Below are 24,988 nucleotides of genomic sequence, written 5' to 3'. Positions count from 1 at the left end.
CTCTCTCCTTCCCTCCCCCCCCCCTTCTCTCTCTCTCTCTCTCTCTCTCTCTCTCTCTCCCTCTCTCCCTCCTCCCTCCCTCCCTCCCTCTCTCTCTCCCCCTCCCGCTCAGCGGTACGAACGGCTGCAGAATTCTCCCTGGCTGAAGCACTTTCACACAGGTAGGAAGATGGTTTATTTAATCTTTTCTTGGCTTATAAATGTTTATTCAGGTTGGATTTATTTGTAGAAGTATAAATAAGGATTTATTGTCGAATTTAATGAGTTCCCTTCCCCCCCCACCTTGTTCTGGACGCCTAATTTGTAACCTGCGCCTGATTTTTTAATGTGTAGAACAGGTTTTTTCAGTTCTACAAAAATCTTCACTGGCTCCATTCTACTTTAGTTTGGAGTACGTTTTCATTGTGGAAACTTTCAAATCAGGCGTCAGTGACCGGACACGCCCCCTTTTGAAGAAAAAATTCTGTTGTAAACTAGAACTGTTCTACCTGACTAGAACTGCAGAAAAAAAAATGTGGAGAATTGCGATTTCTAAAATAGTCCGTTCTCCACCAGTTGCTCCTAAAAAATCAGGCGCGAATCATGTGGAAACTTGGGCCCTATGTTTCAGACAAATTTTACTTCAACAGAAAAGAATGCTTGCAGAATTGTTTTTTCAAAAAAAAAACAGATTTAACTTAAAATTGTTCAGTCAATATTAGAGATCTGCATGAGGCAAATAGCACACACATAGTAGTGACCTCACCACTTTGGAATATTTACAAATATAATTTGTTTTTGATAAGCTTATGCTATTTACCTTTTCTATTTAAGGTAATGTGTGTCACTGTCTCAGAATTTTGGAATGAACATTGTTTTGTGATGACTCGTGCTTGTGTTTATATTTTCAGTTTAAAACCTGATCGAGTTGAAAAGGAACTGGATGAACTTGCAGAAAGTGCCAAAAATGTGAAAGGAAAACAGATAACTCTGGAGACATTTGCTGATTATTTGAACCTGCCAATTTGTGATGCATTAACAGATGTCTTTGTACTTTTTGATGAGGTAAACTATACTGGCATTAAACATCATACTAAATATATGAAGTTTGCTAAGTTTACAAATTTGTTTCAAGTCCAGATGAGGTTGAACTTGCTCTCACGTCAATTACATACATTTTTGCTCCCAATTTACTGTACCAGCATTACCAGTTATTGAACGTATTGTGCATTTATGAATAAACAGAACATATTTATCTTCCCTTATATTTTCATGGCCCCCACTATCTCCAAACAGTGCTCAGGATCTCAAATAGAGGGCAATTAGGCAACCTGCTCCCATTCCTCAAATGACGCTGGTCCCAACTGCCCAATAAGAGATATGCGGCCCTGAAAAAAGGTGGAGGCAAGCTGGTGATTGACTGTTACCATCACTGGCTGTGTCTGTCTTCAGCTAGGTATTAACTGCAATTGTCCTTGTAGAAGCTGGCGCAACTCTGTTTTGCTGCTCACCTGGGGACGGTGAAGGCAGTCACTTGCAGTTATTGCCATGTAAGTGAAGCAATGTCTGCAGATATGACTGGTATCTTGGTGGGTGTGGCTTGTAAGGCTGTTGCTCACTAGCATGCTCATGCAGTGACATGGAAGAGGGCATGCCAGTGTGAGCAACAACCAACATGGACTGACTGACTCAACTCACTATGCATGACATACGGCGATTGATGGCCTTTCAAAGAATCACTGATCAAGAAACATACATATTTCAGGAATTCCTCACCCTCTTTGCCGGTTACACTGTTACTATCCCAGTTTTATTAGAATAATTGAATTCCCCCATTATCACTACTCTAATTCTTGCATCTTTCTGTACTTTTCTTGCAAATTTGCTTTTCGATCTCCTGCCCACCATTTGTAGCCGACAGAATACACCTAGTAGCATAATAGTTCCTCTATTCCATAATTTCAACCAAATAGATAGTTTCCAGCCCGAGGAAGGAAGCAGTGCTAGATCTAGTTCCAGGGAATGAATGAGCATGTTTCAGTGGGAGAGCATTTGGGGAACAGTGATCATAATATCATCAGGTTTAGAATAGTTATGAAAAAGGACATGGTACAATCGAGCATAAGAATATTTAACTGGAGGGCTAACTATAGAGATAGTGGATGCATTCGATGTCATCTTTCAAAATTCCATAGATTCTAGAACGGTTCCTGCGGATTGGAAGATAGCAAATGTAAACCTGCTATTTAAGAAAGGAGGGAGAGAGAAAGCGAGGAACTACAGACAAGATAGCTTGACATCAGTAGTTGGGAAAATGCTGGAATCAGCCTGGTGAACCTTAGTATAAATATTGCCTGACTGAATCTCAGTAGAATAGTGTTTAGAGAGAAGATGGGAAAAAAAATCAATTTTTTTAATTACTTCCTCTTTAAATTACTTCCTCTCTCAAATGAGTTTTAATTGCCTCTCATCTCTCCGAATAGTCATTTGGTCATGAAAAGCCTGCCACTGGCAAGTTATTAAAACGCAGTATTAGAATCATATAAATTCCCAATATCATTATAATTTACTGATCATGAGCTGGTTTAAAACTCCTTGAAATTCAATGTAATTACTTGAAGATCATAATCTTACCAATACTTTCCCTCTTGCTAATGAACGCAGTTCTTTCAAGAAGGCTGTTTATATTCTTGCCAGCGTAGACCAAAGTATTTGACACCTGCTACTTGTGCCTTTCTTGCATTACAATTGGAAAGTTTTGTCTACTCATGGCCAGGCAGGTGCATCTCTGTTTCAGTGGAATACTTAGTAGCCACGACGACAGCAGTGAATTCTGCACCACTGGTGTAAGAGTGGCATAAAAGGCAACTATGAACAAGTCTAAGCTCCTGGGCATTCTCCTACCCTAAATTATTGTGAGCTGTTCTTATTTTCAAATATTTGGTGTTGCTAACTATCTATTTCAACTAAAATTTAAAGTAACTAAACGATTCTAGTTTGCAATAAAATCAGAAAATGTTAGCATTGCATATCAGGTTAGTCAGCACTAGATCTCTTGAAAGGTCACTGCAGTGTAAATCTATCTTTCTGTGCTAAATGTATTTTTATTTCAGATTTCTAACATCCGCTGTTTTCTTCTATACTATAATTTTTAATTTGATTCATTTATGACTGGTAATTGTAAAATTGAGAACTGGTTGCAGCTATCTAAAGTGACATTTTTATTTCAAAAGTTTAGCAGTAATGTTCTCCCATGTTAATTTCAATTTTCGTTGAGTAAGGAAAGCTTTGCATAATTGCACAAATGCCAATTTTCTAACTATTCATATTTATTCTCTTCTAATTTCAGTAATAGAGTACTAGACATGGCACCACATTTATGTCTATCTGTGGTCAATGAGTGGAAAATATAGCACAGAATCAACTGTACATTATTTCTCATTGAACCTCAAGATTCTATTGTAAATTTCTCCTGCTGTATGAATTTATAAACTTTCAAATATATTTTAAAATTAGATAAATTGTTGATTATTTCACCTGAATGTCACCCTGTATTCATAGAATCATAGAAATTTACAGCATGGAAGGAGACCATTTCGGCCCATCGTGTCCACGCCAGCAGACCAAGAGCTATCCAGCCTAATCCTACTTTCCAGCTCTTGGTCTGTAGGCCTGTAGGGTACGGCACTTCAAGTGCACATCCAAGTCTCTTTTAAATGTGGTGAGGGTTCCTGCCTCTACCACCCTTTCAGGCAGTGAGTTCCAGACCCCTCACCACCCTCTGGGTGAAGAAATTTCCCCTCATATCTCCTCTGAACCTTCCCCCAATTACTTTAAATCTATGCCCCCTGGTTGTTGACACCTCTGCCAATGGAAACACGTCCTTAATATCCACTCTATCCAGGACCCTCATAATGTTATACAACTCAATCAGGTCTCCCCTTCAGCCGCCTCTGTTCCAAAGAAAACAGACCCAGCATCTCGAATCTTTCCTCATAGCCAAAATTCTCCAGTCCAGGCGACATTTTTGTAAATCTCCTCTGCACCCTTTCCAGTGCGATCACATCTTTCCTGTAATGTGGTGACCGGAACTGCGCACAGTACTTCAGCTGCGGCCTGACCAGTGTTTTATACAATTCAAGCATAGCATCCTTGCACTTGTATTCCATGCCTCGACTAATAAAGGCAAGTATTCCATATGCCTTCTTAACCACCTTATCTACCTGGCCTGCACCCTTTAGGGATCTGTGGACCTGCACTTCAAGGTCACTTTGTTCCTCTACACCTTTCAGGGTTGTACCATTTAATGTGTATTCCTTTGCCTTGTTAGACCTCACACTTATCCGGATTAAATTCCATTCGCCACTGTTCTGCCCACCTGACCAATACATTAATATCTTCCTGCAGTCCACAGCTTTCTTCATTATCAACCACACAGCCTATTTTAGTGTAATCTGCAAACTACTTAATCATTGAGTGAATACAGCAAACTGACAATTGGATCCTCACCAGCTAGTACTGTTGGCATAGAAAATACCCTTCTTTCTCTTTGCCCTCCCCCACATGAACATAATCAAATCCATATTTATTCTACCCAATAACTAACAGCAGAGATTGGCTTCATGGCTGTGGTCACTAATCTGAAACTTCAGATGATGGTTAAAAACTGCTTGAAGTTTACAGTATTCTCTCATCTTCAGTTGAATTACATATAGAATACAAGTTGAGATTCAGTGACTTTAAAGAAAATAGTCCATTTGTGATGGACATATTTGATGGCTGATGTTTCTGCAAGCTGCATCCTATTGTATTTGGTGGCTGATTTTTAGAATTATTTTAAATTTAGGCCTAATTTTTATTCTGTGGAGACTTTGCCATAGCTTACCTTTGGGTGCTCCAGAATTGCTATATTATTCAGTTAATGAGTGAGTGTGGAGATAAACTGGCTGTAGTACAAATATTCCAACAGAAAATAGTTAACTTTTATCATAATGGTAATCACAAATAGTTGAGTAGATTAACTGTAACTAGTTGGAAATACTGGCCACTAAGGAGACCAGTTTTTAAAAAGTTGTGGTCATGAAGTATGCTGGAGCATATGTCATTGACTCATGATAAAAAATCAAGGCTAGTTACAGAAATGAGTGTGAATAAACAATAGATGCTCAATATACCCATATGATGTAAAGCCTTCAAATGAATATTGAAGAATATGTTGTTTCTGGCTTTTGCAGAGATGTCTGTTTCTGAGATTCATAGGGCCCAAGTTTCCACATGATTAAAAAACGGGCGCCCCTCCGAGCTGGGCGCCCGTTTTTCGCGCCTAAAACGGTGCCAGAAAAAAAACAAGCGACTCTGGAGCGTTCTGCAGCTCCTTGTCTGCTTGGCGCAGCGCCCAGGGGGGGCGGAGCCTACACTCGCGCCGATTTTGTAAGTGGGAGGGGACGGGTACTTTTAAATTAGTTTTTTTCCTGCCGGCAACGCTGCACGTGCGTGTTGGAGCGTTCGCGCATGCTCAGTGTGAAAAAAACATTGGCACTCGGCCATTTTTGTAGTTCTTTGTAGCTGTTTAGTTTTTGAACATTTTTTAATAAAAGTATATTGCCATCAGCACAGAGGCTTCTTGCAGCAGTGAGAAGGCTGCAGGAAGCCTCAGAAAGTTGAGGCAGCCGTTTCCCGACGACCTCCCCCTTTTGCCGTCGGGAAATGGCTCCTCAATTTCTGAGGCTTCCTGCAGCCTTCTCTCTTTCCCGCCAGCCGTCTGGAACGGCTCCATTCCCTCCCCATCCCTCCCGCGTTCGGTCGGCTCCCTTTCCTTTCCCCCCCCCCCCCCCCAGCCCGCGTTCGGTCGGCTCCCTCCTCCCCCCCCCCCCCCCCCCCCCCCCAGCCCGCGTTCGGTTGGCTCCCTCCAACACCCCCCCCCCCCCCCCCCCCCCCCCGCGTTCGGTCGGCTCCCTCGTTTTGTGAGGCTTGCTGCACCATTCTCCCTGGCTGAAGCACTTTCACACAGGTAGGAAGATGGTTTATTTAATCTTTTCTTTGCTTATAAATGTTTATTCAGGTTGGATTTATTTGTATAAGTATAAATAAGGATTTATTGTAGAATTTAATGAGTTCCCCTCCCCCCCCCCCCCCCACCTCGTTCTGGACGCCTGATTTGTAACCTGCGCCTGATTTTTTTAATGTGTAGAACAGGTTTTTTCAGTTCTACAAAAATCTTCACTTGCTCCATTCTACTTTAGTTTGGAGTACGTTTTCACTGTGGAAACTTTCAAATCAGGCGTCACTGGCCGGACACGCCCCCTTTTGAAGAAAAAATTCTGTTCCAAAGTAGAACTGTTCTACCTGACTAGAACTGCAGAAAAAAAAATGTGGAGAATTGCAAATTCGAAGATAGTCCGTTCTCCACCAGTTGCTCCTAAAAATCAGGCGCAAATCATGTGGAAACTTGGGCCCTTAGTGAGGTTTGTGTAGCATGCAGCACCTTCTGTCTTTTTGTAGAACATCTTTACAGTTAATTTTATCTTTATGGAAAACATTTCCTTTAACAATTGTAAACCATCAATACTAGATTGAAGTACATCCCTAAAGTATTTAGTCATAGAGTTTGTTTTTGTTTCATCAGGTTTGTATACTTGTGTTGCAGTTTACTGAACTTGGCCATTTCTGCTTTCAGAATGAAAATGGAACAATTGATATCAGAGCATATGTGATTGCCTTGTCTGTCATATCAAGGCCATCTAAAACTCATGAAACTATTAAGTTGGCATTTAAGGTAAGTATCTGTTATGTAGTGGATACTTGTCAATTTTGGTTGGGCTTGCCATGAATTTAATGAGTGTCTGCAGGCTGATTTTATGAAGCTGACTAAAATTTCATTTTTTAAAGCAGTTTATGGTTCTGGTGCCAATGTATCTTGTGATGTTATGATTGGAGCAAAGTGTGATCAGTACAAAAATGAGCAGTCTCTTGAAATTCAGCAAAAATTTTCCATTTTAGTTTGAAAACAAAATTTGTTAACATATTTATGCTGCAACAACTAATGGTAAGTACTGCAGTAACAAATTGTGGGATAGTTTAGTTTTATGAATAATTTGAGTTTAATATTTATACTTATGTTATGGTGTGCAGGGGTAATATAATGTAACTAAGAAAGCATCAAACAAGAAAAGACCATTTGACCTATCAAGCCCAACCTTCCACAGACCTTATACAATGTACTCTCTCAAAGACTCCACCCAACTATATTTTATCCTATGAAGGAAAGTTCTGGGGAAAAAAAGTTCCTGATTCCAAAGGTAATTCAGCAAACTTCAACATATCTAACCTTGCAAACTCCATTATTTAACTCTGGTTGGTTTGCCTTGCACAATTGACATATCCATGGCTGCAGCAGCACAGGAACCATCATGTTCCATGGAGTATTTGATATCTCTGACTATACTTATCATTAAAGTTTCAGTCCCATTCATAATCCAATATCTAGCCAATACTTTTTTTTGATTTGAGTTAACTGCTTTTGCTGATGTCTGTTCCACATATATATTAATTTATTTTTGGGAGGAGTTTTTCTAATGTCTAGTCTTGCTTGAAGCTAGCTAGCTTTCTGTACTTGTGCTACTAATCCTGCTCCATTGGTGCATGCTAAATAGCCTGCTTACATCTGCATTGCCGAAGCCACTCAGCATTTTACAGGCTTGGAACAAGTCCCTGCTTGGTCTTTTCTGTAATGAAAACAAGTTCAGCTGTTTGATTCCATTTTCATAATTTAAAAGCCTAAATCAGAGAGTCTTTCTTGTCCTTCTCTAAACCCTTGCTAATATGTTAATGTCCTTTTGAAGGTGGAAGCACAGGATTCCAAATGTAGGCTCATCAGTAATTTTTGCAAGGTTAAATTAACTTTTCTAATCAAATACTTTAAAAATGCATTCCAGTACTCAATTAATTTTGTTGATGACTATTTCACATTGACTAGGTACTTTTGGTAAATGCTCATTAATTAAACCCAAATCTCTCTCTTGATAATGGTCAATTTTCAAAAGGTTGATTTCAAGCTCTACTCCAGGAGATGAGTGTACAAGCAAATACTGAGGAAGTGCTGCATTGTCAAAAATGCACCCTTTCTGATGAGATCTTGGGCTGGAATTTCCAATGGCTTACTGCCCGGTTTCTGGACGGTATTGGCTATTGTGGGTGGTAATCAGGTGAGCGAAAATTTCCTTACCTGAGTTACGCCGGCGGTTTCAAGGTACCGCTGGGTAGCAGACCGTCAGCATGTACCGTCCTGAGATCGCCCTGGCTGAGCGGTGACCCGTAGGTAAGTTTTTTAAAACCGCCCACTAGGATCAACAGAGCTGAGCGGTAGGTGAGTACCTCTGCAAGAAAAAGGTTAGTAATTGTTTTTTTACAAATTATTTTAAAAATGTGTTGTGGTGATTTCATTTTAAAGTGTCTTGGGAATGTTTTTGATTTTTAGTTGATGTTTTTTAAAAAAATTATTTTTATTGTTTTTCTGGTGTTGGGCCCAACCCACAGCCTCGGGGTAAATCTTTATTGATTTTTTTTTTAATGTTTCGCCCATTTTGTTTATGAACTGCCCATTTGACCCTAAATTGCACTTTTTTGCCCAGAATGTGGGTGCAAGGCCCATATTTTTCACTCGGCAGATTTTTGCATTTTTTGGGGGAAGGTTTTCGCTGGCGATAATCTTCCCAGTCTTCGCGGCCTTTTGGGCGGCGATCGGGTGCTGGTGGGCTGATAGGAAATTCTAGCCCATTAACTTGTGGCTCCATTTGTCTTCTCAAGTGGAAGTAAGATTTTGCATGGGATTATTTGAAGAAGAACAGGGAGTTTCCTGGTGACCTGGCCAACATTATTTATTTAACCAATGCTACCTAAAACCAATTAATTGGCCATTCATCTTATTTGGCATTTGTGCAAGCATGTGTACAATTTGGCTGCTAAGTATTCCTTCATTACAGTGACTGCATATCATAAATAATGCACTGGATGAGAAACACTCTGGAATGATCAAACAAGATATAAATACAACTTTTTCTTAAAATAAAAAAAATTGAGGTTGTAAATTCAAGTCCCACTATGGACTTAAGACACATGCGAGACTAATACTTCAGTGCAATACTGAAAGAGTGCTACTTTATCAGAGTTTCTGTCTTTCAGATGAGATGTTAAACCATGGCTTAGCTGATGAAAGATCCCATGGCACTATTCAAAAAAAAATCTACCCTCAACCAACAAGGCCAAAAACAGATTATCCTTTCATTGTGTACAAATTTTTCACACTACCTGTGCCAGTTAGGATTACCTTACATTTATATGTGCACTAAAATCCATCTGTCATTCCTTAGCCCATCTGCTTATTGGTACAGATGTCCTTGAATGTGAGAAGTGTCCTTTTATAGCAGTGAAGATCAGGAGACACACAACAGATCCTGCAGAACTTCGCCAACTACTGCCTCAGATGGAACTGTTTTCTCCCTTAGCATCTGCTGCTGTCTACTCCCAAGCCAATTTTCAATCCAACTAGCTTGTTTCTCAACAATTATTTAAGCCTTAAACTTTAACAGTCTCTGCATGGAACTTTATTTAATGCCTTCTGAAAATCCCAATTAGGTTCCACTTATTCTGTCTTAAAGAATTCTACTTCATTCACAGGGCATGATGTATCACTTTTAAATCTAAGTTGGCTCGAACTTACAGTTTCTACACACTTTAGAAGAACACTGACCATGTGCGGAGCAGGCTCGAGGGGCCAAATGGCCTATTCCTGCACCTATTTCTTATGTTCTTGTAAAGTACTCTTGTGCATTTTCTTCACTGGCACAGTAATTCTTTCTAATAGAATCTGCATTGTTCCTTCTCCAATTAAGCTATTTAAAATGCTCACCCTAAACTATTACTCTTATTTTTTTTCTGTAGTTCCTTGCCAAGAAGCTTGCTAAAAAAAATACAGGACACTAGTCTGCATGCAAGTGGGGATTTTGGTTAAAATGTTTCCTGGAGAAAATATATTTCCACAGTTGATTTGCACAGTTTCAACCAATCATACTAGAGAGGTCATGTATCCGCGCCAACAGCGCCTCTCCGCCATACTTTAGCGCCTCAGCAGGAATTCCATCCGCACCCGTAGTCTTGTTATTCTTGAGCTGTTTTATGGCTTTGCCTATCTTATGCAGTGTTGGGGTTTCACTGAGATGGTGGCGGGTCGCATACAGCGGGATGGAGTTGAGAACATTTGAGTCAAAGGCGGAGTCTCGATTGAGGAGATCTTCAAATTGCTCCTTCCAGCAGGTCCTGACAGCCTCAGTGTCCTTGATGAGTATTTCCCCGTTCTTGGCCAGGAGTGGGGCGGGGCCTTGGGAGTTTGGACCGTAGGTGGCCTTGACTGCAATGAAGAATCCTCGCATATCGTGGCTGTCGGCCAGTTGTCGAACAACGCTTGTGTCTGCACACATTCTGAGGCTGAACTCCAGGATATAGTCGATGTATTCACCGAGGCATATGAAAGCATAGGTCTTATGCTTAACATCCGTAAGACAAAGGTCCTTCACCAACCTGTCTTCGCCACACAGCACTGTCCCCCAGTCATCAAGATTCACAGAGCGGCCCTCGATCACATGGACCACTTCCCATACCTCGGGAATCTTTTATCAACAAAGGCAGACATTGATGCGGAGATTCAACATCGCCTCCAGTGCGTCAATGCAGCCTTTGGCTGCTTGAGGAAAAGAGTGTTCGAAGACCAGGCCCTCAAATCTATCACCAAGCTCATGGTCTACAGGGCTATAGTAATATCCGCACTCCTGTATGGATCAGAGGCATGGACGATGTACAGAAGACACCTCAAGTCGCTGGCGATATATCACCAACGATGTCGCCGCAAGATCCTGCAAATCCCCTGGGAGGACAGGCGCACCAACATCAGCGTCCTCGCCCAGGCTAACATCCCCAGCATTGAAGCACTGACCACACTCGATCAGCTTTGCTGGGCAGGCCACGTAGTTCGCATGCCAGACACGAGGCTCCTTAAGCAATTGCTCTATGCGGAGCTCCTTCACGGCAAACAAGCCAAAGATGGGCAGCGGAAACGTTACAAGGTCACCCTCAAAGCCTTCCTGGTAAAGTGCGACATCACCACCGACATCTGGGAGTCCCTGACTGAAGACCGCCCGAGGTGGAGAAAGTGCATCCGGGAGGGCGTTGAGCTCTTCGAATCTCAATGCCACGAGCGTGAAGAGGTCAGGCAGCGGAAGGAGCGTGCGGCAAATCAATCCTACCTTCTCCCAACGAATGTCTGTGCCACCTGTGACAGGGTCTGTGGCTCTCGCATTGGACTGTTCAGCCACCAAAGGACTGACTTTAGGAGTGGAAGCAAGTCTTCCTTGATTCCGAGGGACTGCCTCTGATGATGATGATGATGATGATGATGACTACAGAGAATAAGCACATTTTAATTAAAGACTAGTTATTATCTATTTCTGTTGTGTCCTACAATTTTGAATTTATTTACACTAATTTGACTTCCTCTTTTGACTTAATTTCCTTTCCTGGTGAATTTGGCTGTGCTAGAAGCTTTCTTGCCTTAAGAGGGTATAGAGATCCTCACATTAAGCTGCACTTCTTTAACAATCTGGGAAACAGTGTAATGGGTCAGTACAAGGGCTTTTATTGATTACTTTATATGTTCTTGAGTGGCTCCTTTTCATGTTCTGCCAATTTGTTTCAATAAATCCAGTTCTATTTTTCACTTGTTGCATGTGCTGCTCGCTAATGGCAGCTAAAATTATTCCACAGAGATTGAATCTTCCCTAACAATCAAAACTCTTGTCATAAAAACAGAAAATGCTGAAATCTCTGCAGGCCAGACAGCATCTGTTGAGAGAAACAGAGTTAACATTTCAGGTCGATGACCCTTCATCAGACCTGGCAATATTTTGAAATTGTTAAGGAAGAGCTCGGGCCCTGAAAGGAGGTGGAGGGGTGTGGAAAGAACAAGAGGGAAGGTCTGTGATAGGGTGGAAGGCTGAAGAGATTTGAGACAAAGGGGATGATGGGTTGAATTGAGATGGTAATAGCACAGGTTAGGAAACAAAAGGTGAGTCTAGATAGGGTGTGAATGGCAGAATGTGTACCAGCTACCATGGGTAACCGAGAAACAAAATAAAATTAAAAAGTGTGTGTGGGGTGGGGGAAGGTCTTGCAAGGTAAATGGGCTGATTAGTGTTCCTCATCCGTATTTATCCTGTAACCTTGTGAATAACTGACCAAAAGCCATAAAACTCTTGTCCGTTTATTTCCTCCTGTCAGATCCTGCAGCACCTTAACCTAGCATTAAATAAATCATTTACATTTAAACACATTAATTAGATGCTTTTGCTTGTATTGCAGTATGTAAATTTTACCAACTTAAACAGTTGATCAGATTTTCAGGAAGCTGTTAAGTTTCATTTATGCTCCAATTCTAGAACTCCCAATATTGCAATGCTGACTCTAACAGCAATACAATTATGCTACCCACTTCCATCACAATTGAAGTGTTAAATTGGAGGAATGGATACAAACATTCATAATTGAGTATGATACACAAACAGAAACTCAGTCCATAATTGTGGCTTTTGGTCAATTATTCACAAGGTTACAAGATAAATACGGATGAGGAAGGCTATTCAGTCTGTTGTATATAGAACTCCACGAGGCTGAGTACTGTGAGCTAAACTTAGTGACACCATAGTCTGTCTTACAACTCCAGAGTGCCTAAACAACGTGGCAGCAAACCTTTTATACTGGCCCTGCACGTGTACAAGGAACCATTAGGACTCCAACAGTTGCGCCCTCTGGTGGCAAGTATTACATAGTTACATACATAACATCACTCTCTTTACCCCCCACCCCCCCAAGTCATCGGTACAAGTTGAGGTGATCCGGAGCCCTTCGCTCCCTGGTTGATTGTCTAAGTTCAAACCCTGGCGTGTGTGAGTTGGCCGGACCTTTGCTGCACTGCACCGCAGCTGGTCTGACCGGACTGTCAGGAACGGTGGGTTCATCCTTGTGATTGACAGCGAGGTCGATTGCTGGTTGGGTGTGTGTTGGTGTATCGTCGATGGTGATGTCCTCTTCAAGTCGTTTCTGGTTGTCAGTAAATCGAAATTTGGTCTGATCTAAATGCTTTTTGCACGTTTGGCCATTTAACAATTTGATTGTAAACACCCTATTCCCTTCCTTGGCCAAAACAGTGCCAGCAACCGACTTGGGACCATGACCGTAATTCAGGACAAACACAAGGTCATTAACATCAATGTCGCGTGAAACAGCCGTGTGATTGTGGTGTTCTGTCGGTGTCGCCGGGTTTCCACGTGACCATTAAGATCCGGGTGGACTAGGGAGAGTCTGGATTTGAGGGCTCTCTTCATTAACAATTCTGCCGGGGGGACCCCAATGAGCGAGTGGGGTTGCGTCCAGTAACTGAGCAGAAAGCGAGACAAGCGGGTCTGCAGGGAGCCGTCCGTCACATGTTTCATGCTCTGCTTTGATTGGACTGCCTGCTCCGCTTGACCGTTAGACGCGGGCTTAAACGGAGCAGACTTGACATGCTTGATGCCATTGCGGGTCATAAACTCGTTGAATTCCGAGCTGGTGAAACACGGTCCATTATCGTTGACAAGGATGTCGGACAAGCCATGGGTGGCGAACATGGCCCGGAGGTTTTCAATGGTGGCTGTGGACGTGCTAGATGACATGATTACGCATTCAATCCATTTGGAGTAAGCGTCCACAACTACAAAAAACATCTTTCCTAGAAAGGGGCCGGCAAAATCTACGTGGATCCTGGACCACGGTTTGGAGGGCCATGACCACAGGCTGAGTGGGGCCTCCCTTGGTGCATTGCTCAATTGCGAGCAAGTGTTGCACTGATGCATGCATGACTCCCAAGTCCAAGTCAATGCCAAGCCACCAAACATGCGACCTGGCAATTGCCTTCATCATGATAATGCCTGGGTGGGTACTGTGTAGGTCGCGTATAAATATTTCCCTGCCTCTTTTTGGCAAAACCACGTGATTACCCCATAAGAGACAATCCAACTGGATGGACATTTCATCTTTGCGTCGATGAAACGGCTTAATTTCATCTTGCATTTCCCTGGGAACGGCCGACCAGTTCCCATTTAGGACACAACTCTTTACTAATAGCACAGGATCCTGGCTCGTCCATGTCCTGATCTGGTGAGCTGTGACGGGTGACCCCTCACTCTCAAAAGCATCCATGACCAGTAGCAAATCTGCGGCTGTGCCATTTCAACCCCCAATGGTGGGTAATGGTAGCCAGCTAAGAGCATCGGCACAGTTTTCAGTCTGAGGCGGGAACATAGTCATAATGTTAGTGCCCATCTTTGGATGCGGGACGAAGCATTGGTGTTTATACTTTTGCTCTCTGAAAACAGCAAAATGAGCGGCTTGTGGTCAGTTTCAAGCTCAAACCGAAGTCCAAATAGGTATTGGTGCATTTTCTTAACCCCATATACATGCTAGTGCCTCTTTCTCGACCATACTATAGGCTCTCTCAGCCTTAGACAGACTTCTAGACCCGTATGCAACCGGTTGGAGGTTGCCTGATACATTGGCTTGCTGTAACACACAGCCGACCCTGTACGATGAGGCATCACAAGCTAGCACTGAACGTTTACATGGGTCATAGTGTACAAGTAACTTATTTGAATATAGCAGGTTCCTGGCCTTTTCAAAGGCTGTGTCTTGAGATTTTCCCCAAACTCAGTCATTACCCTTTCTCAGCAACATGTGCAAGGGCTCTAGCAATGTGCTCAAACTAGGTAGAAAGTTACCAAAATAGTTGAGTCCCAGGAACGAACGCAGCTCCGTCACATTCTGTGGTCTGGGTGCATTCTTGATGGCCTCTGTCTTTGAGTCCGTGGGCCTGATGCCGTCTGCTGCAATTTTTCTCTGCAAAAATTCGACTACTGGTGCCAGGAAAACACACGGATCGTTTAAGCCTGAGTCACACTCTGTCTAGACAACTTAAAACCTCTTTCAGGTTGTGTAGATATTCGATGGTGTCACAACCAGTGCTCAGGATGTCGTCTTGAAACACAACAGTGCGCGGAACAGATTGCAGCAAACTCTCCATGTTTCTCTGGAAAATGACTGCAGCCGAGTGAATCCCGAAAGGGCACCTGTGGTATATAAACAGTCTTTTGTGTGTGTTGATGCACGTCAGTCTTTTCGAAGATTCAGCTAGCTCCTATGTCATGTAGGCGGAGGTTAGGTCCAACTTGGTGAACGTCTTTTCTTCCCCCCCCCCCCTCGCTAACGTTGCGAACAGGTCATCCGCCTTGGGCAGCGGGTACTGGTCCTGTAGTGAGATTCGGTTAATCGTTACCTTGTAGTCTCCACAGATTCTGACCGTGCCATCGCTATTCAACACCGGAACAATTGGACTGGCCCACTCGTTGAACTGGTGATATGATTCCTTCAGACGACATCCTGATCACTGGTCGTGACACCATCGAACATCTACACAACCTGGAAGAGGTTCTAAGTCGCCTAGACAGATTGTGACCCAGGCTGAAACGCTCCAAGTGTGTTGGAGTCTGTCCAGTTCGATCTCGACTTTCTCCCTCATCATGTATGGAACCGCCCAAGCCTTGTGATGGACGGGCCGTGCATCGAGACCTAGATGGATCTGTACCTTGGCGCCTGTGAAGTTGCCGATGCCTGGTTCGAATAGTGAGGGAAACCTGCTCAGCTCTTGAGCATACGAGGCGTCATCCACTGAAGATAGTGCTTTGATGTCATTCCAATTCCATCTAATCTTTTCTAGCCAGCTTCTGCCGAACAGCATTGGGCCATTGCCTGGAACAATCCACAATGATAGGTCATGCACAGCTCCATCATACGATACCTTCACTGCCACACTTCCAATGACTGGTATGAGCTCTTTGGTGTAGGTACGCAGCTTTGCATTAATCGGGCTCAGTTTGGGCCCTTGTGCTTTATTGCCCCACTGTTTCTCGAAAGCCTTCTGGCTCATTATTGACTGACTCGCACCCGTGTCCAACTCCATGGATACTGGAACTCCATTTAATTTGACTTTCAGCAGGGCTCTTGGTGGTGAAGGTATGTATCCCCTACACTACTTCCTCGGGTTGAGTTGTCTGTGCTGCGTGATCTGTGCCAGATCGATCATCCTCTGCCATGTGGTGTGTCGCAGCACATTTGCACATTCGCTGGAGGTGCCCCATCGTTGTGCAGCCTTTGTATCGACATTGATGGGCCCGATGATTCCCCCGGCAGCGCCAACATGGTGCTTAATGGATTCACATTCACCCCCAATGGCGGACTCTGAGTCATCACAGGTCTTGCAGACGTAGAGGCCCTACCATATGCAGTTCGGCCTGCTAGTGACGTCATTTTATGCACAGTACTTGCCAGTGAGCATCGATGTTGAGAAGATATCTGCTTGATGTTATCATCCATGGCCATGCATGCCTGGGCGATCGTGATGGCCCTGCTCAGGTCTAGGGTTTCGGCAGCCAGCAGGCAACCTTTCGAAGAATGACCTCGTGGCTGATGCCCAGCACGAAAATGTCCCGCAGCATTTGCCCCAACGCAGCTCCAAAATCGCAACGTCCCGCGAGGCGTCTAGGTCGGCGACATAATCCGCCACGTCCTGGCCCCCGGAGCGATGATGTGTGTAAAAACGATATCTGGCCATGAGGATACTCTCCTTCGGCTTGAGATGGTCCCGAACCAGCGTGCACAACTCTGTATATTCCTTCTCCATTGGTTTTGTCGTTGCGAGCAGATTCTTGATGAGGCCGTATATTTTAGGCCCACAGACGGTGAGGAGAACTGCCCTGCGTTTGGCCGCGTTAGTGTCTCCTTCCAGCTCGTTGGCCACGAAGTACTCGTTGAGACGCTTGACGTGGGCTTCCCAATCATCACCCTCTACGAATCTCTCTCGTATTCCAACGGCAGCCGTGATTGCGTGAGGGTTCGTATTCTGTTACTCATCGCCAATTGTTGTTTATAGAAGAACTCCTTGAGGCTGGGTACTGTGAGCTAAACTTAGTGTGACCTTCGTCTTTATTACAACTCCAGAGTATACTGGCCCTGCACGTGTGTGCAGGTAACCATTAGGACTCCAACAGTTGCGCCCTCTGGTGGCAAGTATTACATAATTACATACATAACACAGCCTATTTTAGCTCATTTACCCTGCAAGACCTTAGTCACCTATCACAGCATTGAGTTATTTCTTAAATTATTCAGGGATTTTCATCTCAACTATCCTACCTGGAAGTCCATACCAAGTATTAATTAATCTTTGTGAAGAAAAGCTTCCTGACATCAATCCTAAGTTTATTTTTTACTAACTTGAACCTGTGACCCTTTGTCTGACTTGTTGCAGTTTAGTTTTAAGTCGTGTTCCAGAGTGGCATTTTCTGTACCGTTTATTGTTTTGTATAGCTTTGTAAGATCGCATCTCAGTAGCCTCTCTCTAAAGGCTGAGAACAACAACAACTTGCATTTATATAGTGCCTTTAACATAGTAAAACATCCCAAGGTAGGAGCATAATCAAACAAAAATTGACACTGAGCCAAAGGAGAAGACATTGGCACAGGTGACCAAAAGCTTGGTCAAAGAGGTAAGTTTTAAGGAGAGCAAGGTTTTGCAGAAACAGCCACCAATGGTGGGCTGAAGAAAGTTAGGGATGGTAGTGGAAGGAACCTGGGGGGTGGAGAGAGAAATAGAAGGGTTGTAGGACTGGAGTAGGTCAGAGATGGGGAGGGGCGAGACCATGGAGGGATTTGAACACTAGGATGAGAATTTTAATATGAAGGCATTCAGGGACTGGAAAACAATGTAGGTCATCAAGCACGGGGGTAATGGGTGCACTGGACATGGTGCATGTTTTGGATGTTCTGAAGGGTGGAAGATGGGAGGAATATTAACTGGGACAAAATTAGTGTGAAGGGTATAGAGAGTGCAGAATTCCTAAAATGCATTCACGAGAACTTTTTTCGCCAGTATGTAGCAAGCCCAACAGGGGCGGGGGCGGTTCTGGATTTACTTTTAGGGAATGAAGCTGGGCAGGTGGAAGGGGTATCAGTGGGAGAGCATTTAGGTACTAGTGACCATAATTCAGTTAGATTTAAAGTAGTTATGGAAAAGGACAAGGATAGACCAGGAAATTGGAGAAAAGCCAACTTTGCTCAGCTGAGAGGTGATTTAGCCATAGTGGACTGGAAACAGCTACTTTTAGGTAAATCAGTGGGAGGCATTCAAGGAGGAGAATTCAGAGGGTTCAAGCCAAATATGTGCCCTTAAAGAAAAAGGGTGGGACGAATAAATCTAGAGCCCCCTGGATGTCTAGGGACATACAGGGAAAGATAAAGAGAAAAAAAGGGAAGCTTATGACATACCGAGGGATAAATACTGCAGAATCTCTAGAAGAGTATAGAAAGTCCAGGGGTGAAATTAAAAAGGATATTAGGAAAGCAGAGAGAGAGCATGAAAAATTCTTGGCAAGTAAAATCAAGGAAAACCCAAAGGTGTTTTATAAATATATTAAGAGCAAGAGGATAACTAGAGAAAGGGGAGGGCCTATGTATGGAGACGGAAGATGTGGGTAGGGTTCTTAATGAATACTTTGTGTCTGTTTTCACAAAGGAGAGGGGCGATGCAGACACTGCTGTAGAGGAGATTAAATAAATATAATGAAAGAGGAAGTATTAAGGGGTTTAGCAGCTTTGAAAGTGGCTAAGTCCCCAGGCCCAGATGAAATGTTTCCCAGACTGTTGAGCGAAGCAAAAGAAGAAAAAGCAGAGGCTTTGACCATCATTTTCCAATCCTCTCTGGCTTCAGGTGTGGTGCCATAGGACTAGAGGACTGCTAATGTGGTACCTTTGTTTAAGATGGGAGAAAGGGATAGACCGACTAATTACAGTCCAGTCAGCCTAATCTCAGTGGTGGGAAAATTATTGGAAAAAATCCTGAAGGACAGGATAAATCTTCATTTAGAAAGACACGGGTTAATCAAGGATAGTCAGCATGGATTTGTTAAGAGAAGGTTGTGTCTGACAAACTTGATTGAATTTTTTCAAGGAGGATCGATGAGTGTAGTGTGTTTAATGTAGTGTATATGGATTTTAGCAAAACTTTAGATAAGGTCCCACATGACAGACTGGTCACGAAAGTAAAAGCCCATGGGATCCAGGGCAAAGTGGCAAGTTGGATCCAAAATTGGCGCAGAGGCAGGAAGCAGAGGGTAATGGTTGATGGGTGATTTTGTGACTGGAAGGATGTTTCCAGTGGGGTTCCACAGGGCTCAGTACTAGGTCCCTTGCTTTTTGTGGTATACATCAATGAATATAGGAGGTATGATTAAGAAGTTTGCAGCTGATACTAAAATTGGCTGTGTGGTTGATAATGAAAGCTGCGGACTGCAGGAAGATATCAATCAACTGGTCAGGTGGGCAGAACAGTGGCAAATGGAATTTAATCCGAAGAAGTGTGAGGTAATGCATTTGAGGGGGGCTAACAAGGAAAGGGTATACACATTAAATGGTAGGACACTGAGAAGTGTAGAGAAACAAAGGGACCTTAGAGTACAGGTCCACAGATCCCTGAAGGTAGCAGGCCAGGTAGATAAGGTGCTAAGAAGGCATATGGAATACTTGCCTTTATTAGCCAAGGCATAGAATATAAGAGCAGGGGGATTTATGCTTGAACTGTATAAAACACTGGTTCGGCCACAGCTGGAGTGCTGCATGCAGTTCTGGTCACCGCATTACAGGAAGGACGTGATTGCACTGGAGAGGGAAATGGGTCGATTTACAAGGATGTTGCCGGGAGTGGGAGAATCTTAGCTATGAGGACAGATTGGATAAGCTGGGTTTATTTTCTTTGGAACAGGCTGAGGGGAGACCTCATTGAGGTGTATAAAATTGTGAGGGGTCTAGATAAAGTGGATAGAAAGGGCCTATTTCCCTTAGCAGAGGGGGCATAAATTTCAGGTAATTGGTAGAAGGTTTAGAGGAGATTTGAGGGGAAATTTCTTCACGCAGAGGGTTGTAGGGGTCTGGAACTCACTGCCTGAAAGGGTGGTAGAGGCAGAAACCCTCACCACATTTTTTTAAAAGTACTTGGATAATGCACTTCAAGTGCCACAACCTGCAGGGTTACAGATCTAGAGCTGGAAAGTGGCACGGATACGATGGGTCGAAATGATTTCCTTTCATGCTGTAAATTTCTATGATGGGTGGCTAGGTTTCTCCAGCTTTTGCTCATAACTCGTTGCTCTGATATTAGGGATCAGTGCTGTGGCTTTTGTCTGAATAGTCTTCAGGGCTTAAATATATCTTTTATGTCTGATCAGAACTGAAGACAGTGCTCAAGTTGTGAGCTGAGAAGGGCATTATATGTTTCAAACAGGACTTCCCCGGACTCGTATTCTACTGTTTTGTCTAAGTGACAGCACAACACAATGATAGGGAAGTTGTCTCTGAATCAGAAGGTTGAAGGTTAGCCCAAATCCAGGCCTTGAGCATATAAACCAGGCAGCATCAGTGTTGTGATGGGTTGTTGAACTGAGGCCCTGTCGACCAGATGATCAAATGGATCAAAGAGATCCCATGGCACTACTTGAACAGGAAGTTCCTTCCATATCCTGGCCAACGTACCTCCCTCAATCAATAGCACCAAAACAGATGAACTGATCATTCATCTCATTTACTGTTTAAGGGATCTTGTGTGCAAATTGACTGCCAAGCCTGCATACATAACAATGATGACTACATTTCAAAAGTAATTCAGTATTGTTGGGCACAGATCTTTTACAGTACAAAGAACTTTGGAATGACCTGAGGATGTGATTTGGCGCTATGTAAATGTGCTTCTTTCCATCTGTTTTGTTGATCACCACTTTGCAGGAATTGAATATCTTAAGTATCGAGCCTATTAAAGCCCCAATGCTTGGCACTTTTCAGCACCATTTATAGAATACTTGCGTTGCTCATTTTTTCTTCCTATGCTCAATACTGAGCACTATGCACTTGTCCATATTAAATTTCGCACGAATATATTTTGCCTGACACATTGTTGTTCTGGAGTTGCAGCCTCAGATTTAACACCCCTTTCAGTTAGTGAATCTGATCCTTTTAAATCTTCTAAATCCATAGCATTAATGTGAATTTAAAAACACTTGGGATACCATGCTAATTCTTGAGGCACTCTATTCAGCAGTTTCCTTAGCCCCCCCACCCTACTCCCAGACATAATGGGCTCGAATTTCGACAGATTTGCGACCGTTTTTCCGCCTGGGCGAAGCAATACTTTTTTTTGGGGCGCTAAACAAGTCGCACAACATTTTGCGCCAGGGTGGAAATTTCGGCAGTGGTTTTGTGCCGGCGCTAAAAGTTATCACCCGCCCGTTTTGATTACGTCAATCGGCATGCAACACTGCGCTATCGCCCTGGGCGGAAAATTCGGCCATCGCCTGTTTTATCACCCCCCTGGAAAAAACAGTCGGACCCAGGGCTCACCTGACACTAACGGCGCCGTCTTGAAAACGGAGCAGAAGTTCAGTGTATAAAAAATTTGGAGCAGGCAGGCTGTGTTTTACACAGTGAAGTTTTAGGTAAGTTTATAGTTCGTTTTAAAGGATATTTAAGGTCATTTTTTTTTTAAATGGGGGCTCTACTATGTCAGCCATTATTCCTGGCTGCTTTTTGTAGGCAGCATTGAGCTGGAAGAAGGCTTATTGATGAGCATTTTGTTCGTAATCGAAGAGCACGCGGACGTATGGGGAGGAGGCCTTACACCCCCCCCCCCCCCCATGAATTTGCAAGCAACAGCACTCATACCTGCAGCTCTCTGAGGCATAGTGCATTAGAAGGCTGCGCTTCTGAAAAGAGGTCATCACAGAGATATGCCAGCTCATAAAGCAGACCTACAGCCTACCAGCGGCAACAGAACTGCACTGCCCGTCGAGATGAAAGTGACAACAGCACTTGCCTTCCATGCCTGTGGCTCCTTTCAGGCATCAACAGGGGACATATGCTCCATGTCGCAGTACGCTACACATCGCTGCATTTGCCAGGTGACTACTGCACTGTACGCACGCATGGTGGACTTTATAAAGTTCCCAATGACCAAGGAGGCACAGAATGAGAGGGCTGTAGGTTTTGGACAAATGGCTGTCTTCCCCAAGGTTCAGGCAGCCATTGACTGTATGCGATTGCCCTGCGAGCATCTTTATTAAATCCAGAGGTTTACTGAAACCGAAAGGGATTCCACTCCCATGAACGTACAGATCATCTGCAACCATACTCTGCGCATCATGGCTGTAAATGCCCAATTTCCAGGAAGTATCCATGATGCTTTTATCTTGCGTGAGAGCTCTGTCTCATGCCTGTTCAAGCGTCAGCCACAAGGCCAGAGCTGGATGCTGGGGGATAAAGGTTATGGCATCGGCACCTGGCTCATTGCCCCCCCATGGAACCCTCAGACACAAGCCGAGCATCACTATAATGACAGCCATATGGCCACATGCAACATCGCCGAAAAGACAATTGGAGTGCTCAAGCAGTGCTTCCGATGTCTGGACCACTCTGGAGGCTGCCTGCAATACTCCCCTCAGCAGGTCGCGAAGTTCATTGTGGTGTGCTGCATGCTACAGAACTTGGCCATCATGAGGGAACAGGATTTTCCACTGGGGAATGCAGGACCACCTCGAGAGAGAGCGAGGGGAGGAGGTGGACAAGGAGCCTGGCGATGAATCCATGCTCCCACCACCACGGGAGGCCTCGTGGAGCTTTCTCACTGCTAAAGCCTTGCGTCAGCAGCTCATAATTCAAGGCTTTGCTTGAACAGTGAAAGACACGTTTCACCATTGCCTGGCCACACTATGTCACCTTGTTGACTATTCACCCTCTTATTCTGCAAATGAGACATTACACAGGGAATGGTAAGGTGAACAAAAGAATTTATTAAATATACAGTAACTTGAATAACTTGAATAAAATGTATTAAACATTTCAAACGTGGAATAAAATGTATTAAACATTATTGTGAATTGGGAAACTTTTAAAACTTTTATAAAATATAAACAACAAAACAGCAACAAAACAATGAAAGAACAACCCCTGCAACGGCCATCTTTTACATCTGGCCCCTCCTCCCCTCAGCCTAGCCCCCCCCTCGCGTCATGACCCTACCCACGGTGGCACCAAGACGTCGTGCAGCAAGGCGGCCAGAGTCCTGAGGGTAGACAATGGAGACACCATGTGTGGGGTATGTAAAGCCCGGCTTCTGAGTGGCAAGGCTCTAGCTCGGCCTCACCACTCACAGGTGATGTCGGTCTGGGTGTGACATTGGGAACTGTTGTGTCAAAGATCGAGACCATCAATTGCGCGTAGGCATTGACGGCCTCATTTTCGCAGCTCGCACTGACAATCTGCGACACGATCTCAGTCATGTTCGTGGATAGTGCCACAGTGTTTGTGGGACTACAACCCAGGACCTTCAGGAGCTGTCTGGTGAGCTGGACGCTCTCCGTGGACAGTCTCACCATGTCCAGGTGTGAGTCTGCCTGTCTGTCAGCAGACTGGCTTTGCCGACTCACCTTCCGGAGAGACGGTGTACGGGATTCAACCCCAGTGGTTCGTTGCTGCATGCGACTTATACTTGGATGGTTCAAAGCCCGAGAATGTTTCTTTCTCGGACGAGTTTGTGGCTGCAGCAAAAAGAGGTGTCGAGTGCATCAGCCCCCCCGCACGCCCCCCTCTCCCGGAATAGGTTGATCAGTTTGCTCCTCTCGTGGAGGTTCCGCAGCCTCGCTCTCGTCCCCCTCCTCCACCCCCACCTGACGGACTGAGGTGGAGACTTCCATTCGAGGATGTGGTGCATGCAACTCCTCATCTGGAAATAGAAAACAACAGATGAGTGGTTAGCCGCAGGGGAGGGGGGCAGGGTGACATATGAGAAAGGTCACATAGCACAGGCTCATTTGAAGGACCGCTGCTACTCCATTATATGTAGTCGAGAGACACTGCATCACATTGCCGAATCCTAGTCCACAGACACTGCATTACATTGCCCCAACCCTTGTCCACAGACACTGCATTACATTGCCCCAACCCTCGTCCACAGACACTACATCACATTGCCCCAACCCTTGTCCACAGACACTGCATTACATTGCCCCAACCCTCGTCCACAGACACTACATCACATTGCCCCAACCCTAGTCCACAGGTACTACATCACATTGCCCCAACCCTAGTCCACAGACACTACATCACATTGCCCCAACCCTAGTCCACAGACACTACATCACATTGCCCAAACCCTAGTCCACAGACACTACATCACATTGCCCCAACCCTAGTCCACAGACACTACATCACATTGCCCAACCCTAGTCCACAGGTACTACATCACATTGCCCCAACCCTAGTCCACAGGTACTATATCACATTGCCCAAACCCTAGTCCACAGGTACTACATCACATTGCCCCAACCCTAGTCCACAGACACTACATCACATTGCCCCAACCCTAGTCCACAGACACTACATCACATTGCCCAACCCTAGTCCACAGGTACTACATCACATTGCCCCAACCCTAGTCCACAGGTACTACATCACATTGCCCCAACCCTTGTCCACAGACACTGCATTACATTGCCCCAACCCTAGTCCACAGACACTACATCACATTGCCCCAACCCTTGTCCACAGACACTGCATTACATTGCCCCAACCCTCGTCCACAGACACTACATCACATTGCCCCAACCCTCGTCCACAGACACTGCATTACATTGCCCCAACCCTCGTCCACAGACACTACATCACATTGCCCCAACCCTAGTCCACAGGTACTACATCACATTGCCCAAACCCTAGTCCACAGGTACTACATCACATTGCCCCAACCCTAGTCCACAGACACTACATCACATTGCCC

General features: G+C 44.3%; 1 protein-coding gene across 3 annotated transcripts in view; it reads left to right on the top strand.

Annotated features, from left to right (window-relative positions):
- LOC139264387 (lysophosphatidylcholine acyltransferase 1-like) overlaps positions 1-24,988 on the top strand; it is a 312,596-nt gene that overhangs the window by 270,292 nt on the left and 17,316 nt on the right. Inside the window, exons 11-14 of one of the 3 annotated variants that reach the window (XM_070880759.1) lie at positions 891-1,044; positions 6,656-6,754; positions 7,185-7,277; positions 10,176-10,345. In XM_070880759.1, the coding sequence (XP_070736860.1) occupies positions 891-1,044; positions 6,656-6,754; positions 7,185-7,277; positions 10,176-10,238 (409 nt within the window). In that variant the 3' untranslated portion in view covers positions 10,239-10,345. Of the gene's footprint in view, positions 1-890; positions 1,045-6,655; positions 6,755-7,184; positions 7,278-10,175; positions 10,346-24,988 lie in introns of those variants that run through there. The other 2 variants (XM_070880756.1, XM_070880758.1) reach the window with 2 other exon arrangements.

The sequence above is a fragment of the Pristiophorus japonicus genome, chromosome 5 (assembly GCF_044704955.1).
Source record: "Pristiophorus japonicus isolate sPriJap1 chromosome 5, sPriJap1.hap1, whole genome shotgun sequence".
Taxonomy (NCBI): domain Eukaryota; kingdom Metazoa; phylum Chordata; class Chondrichthyes; family Pristiophoridae; genus Pristiophorus; species Pristiophorus japonicus.
Note: the sequence above shows the minus strand (reverse complement) of the source record. Positions and strands in the feature narration are given on the sequence as shown.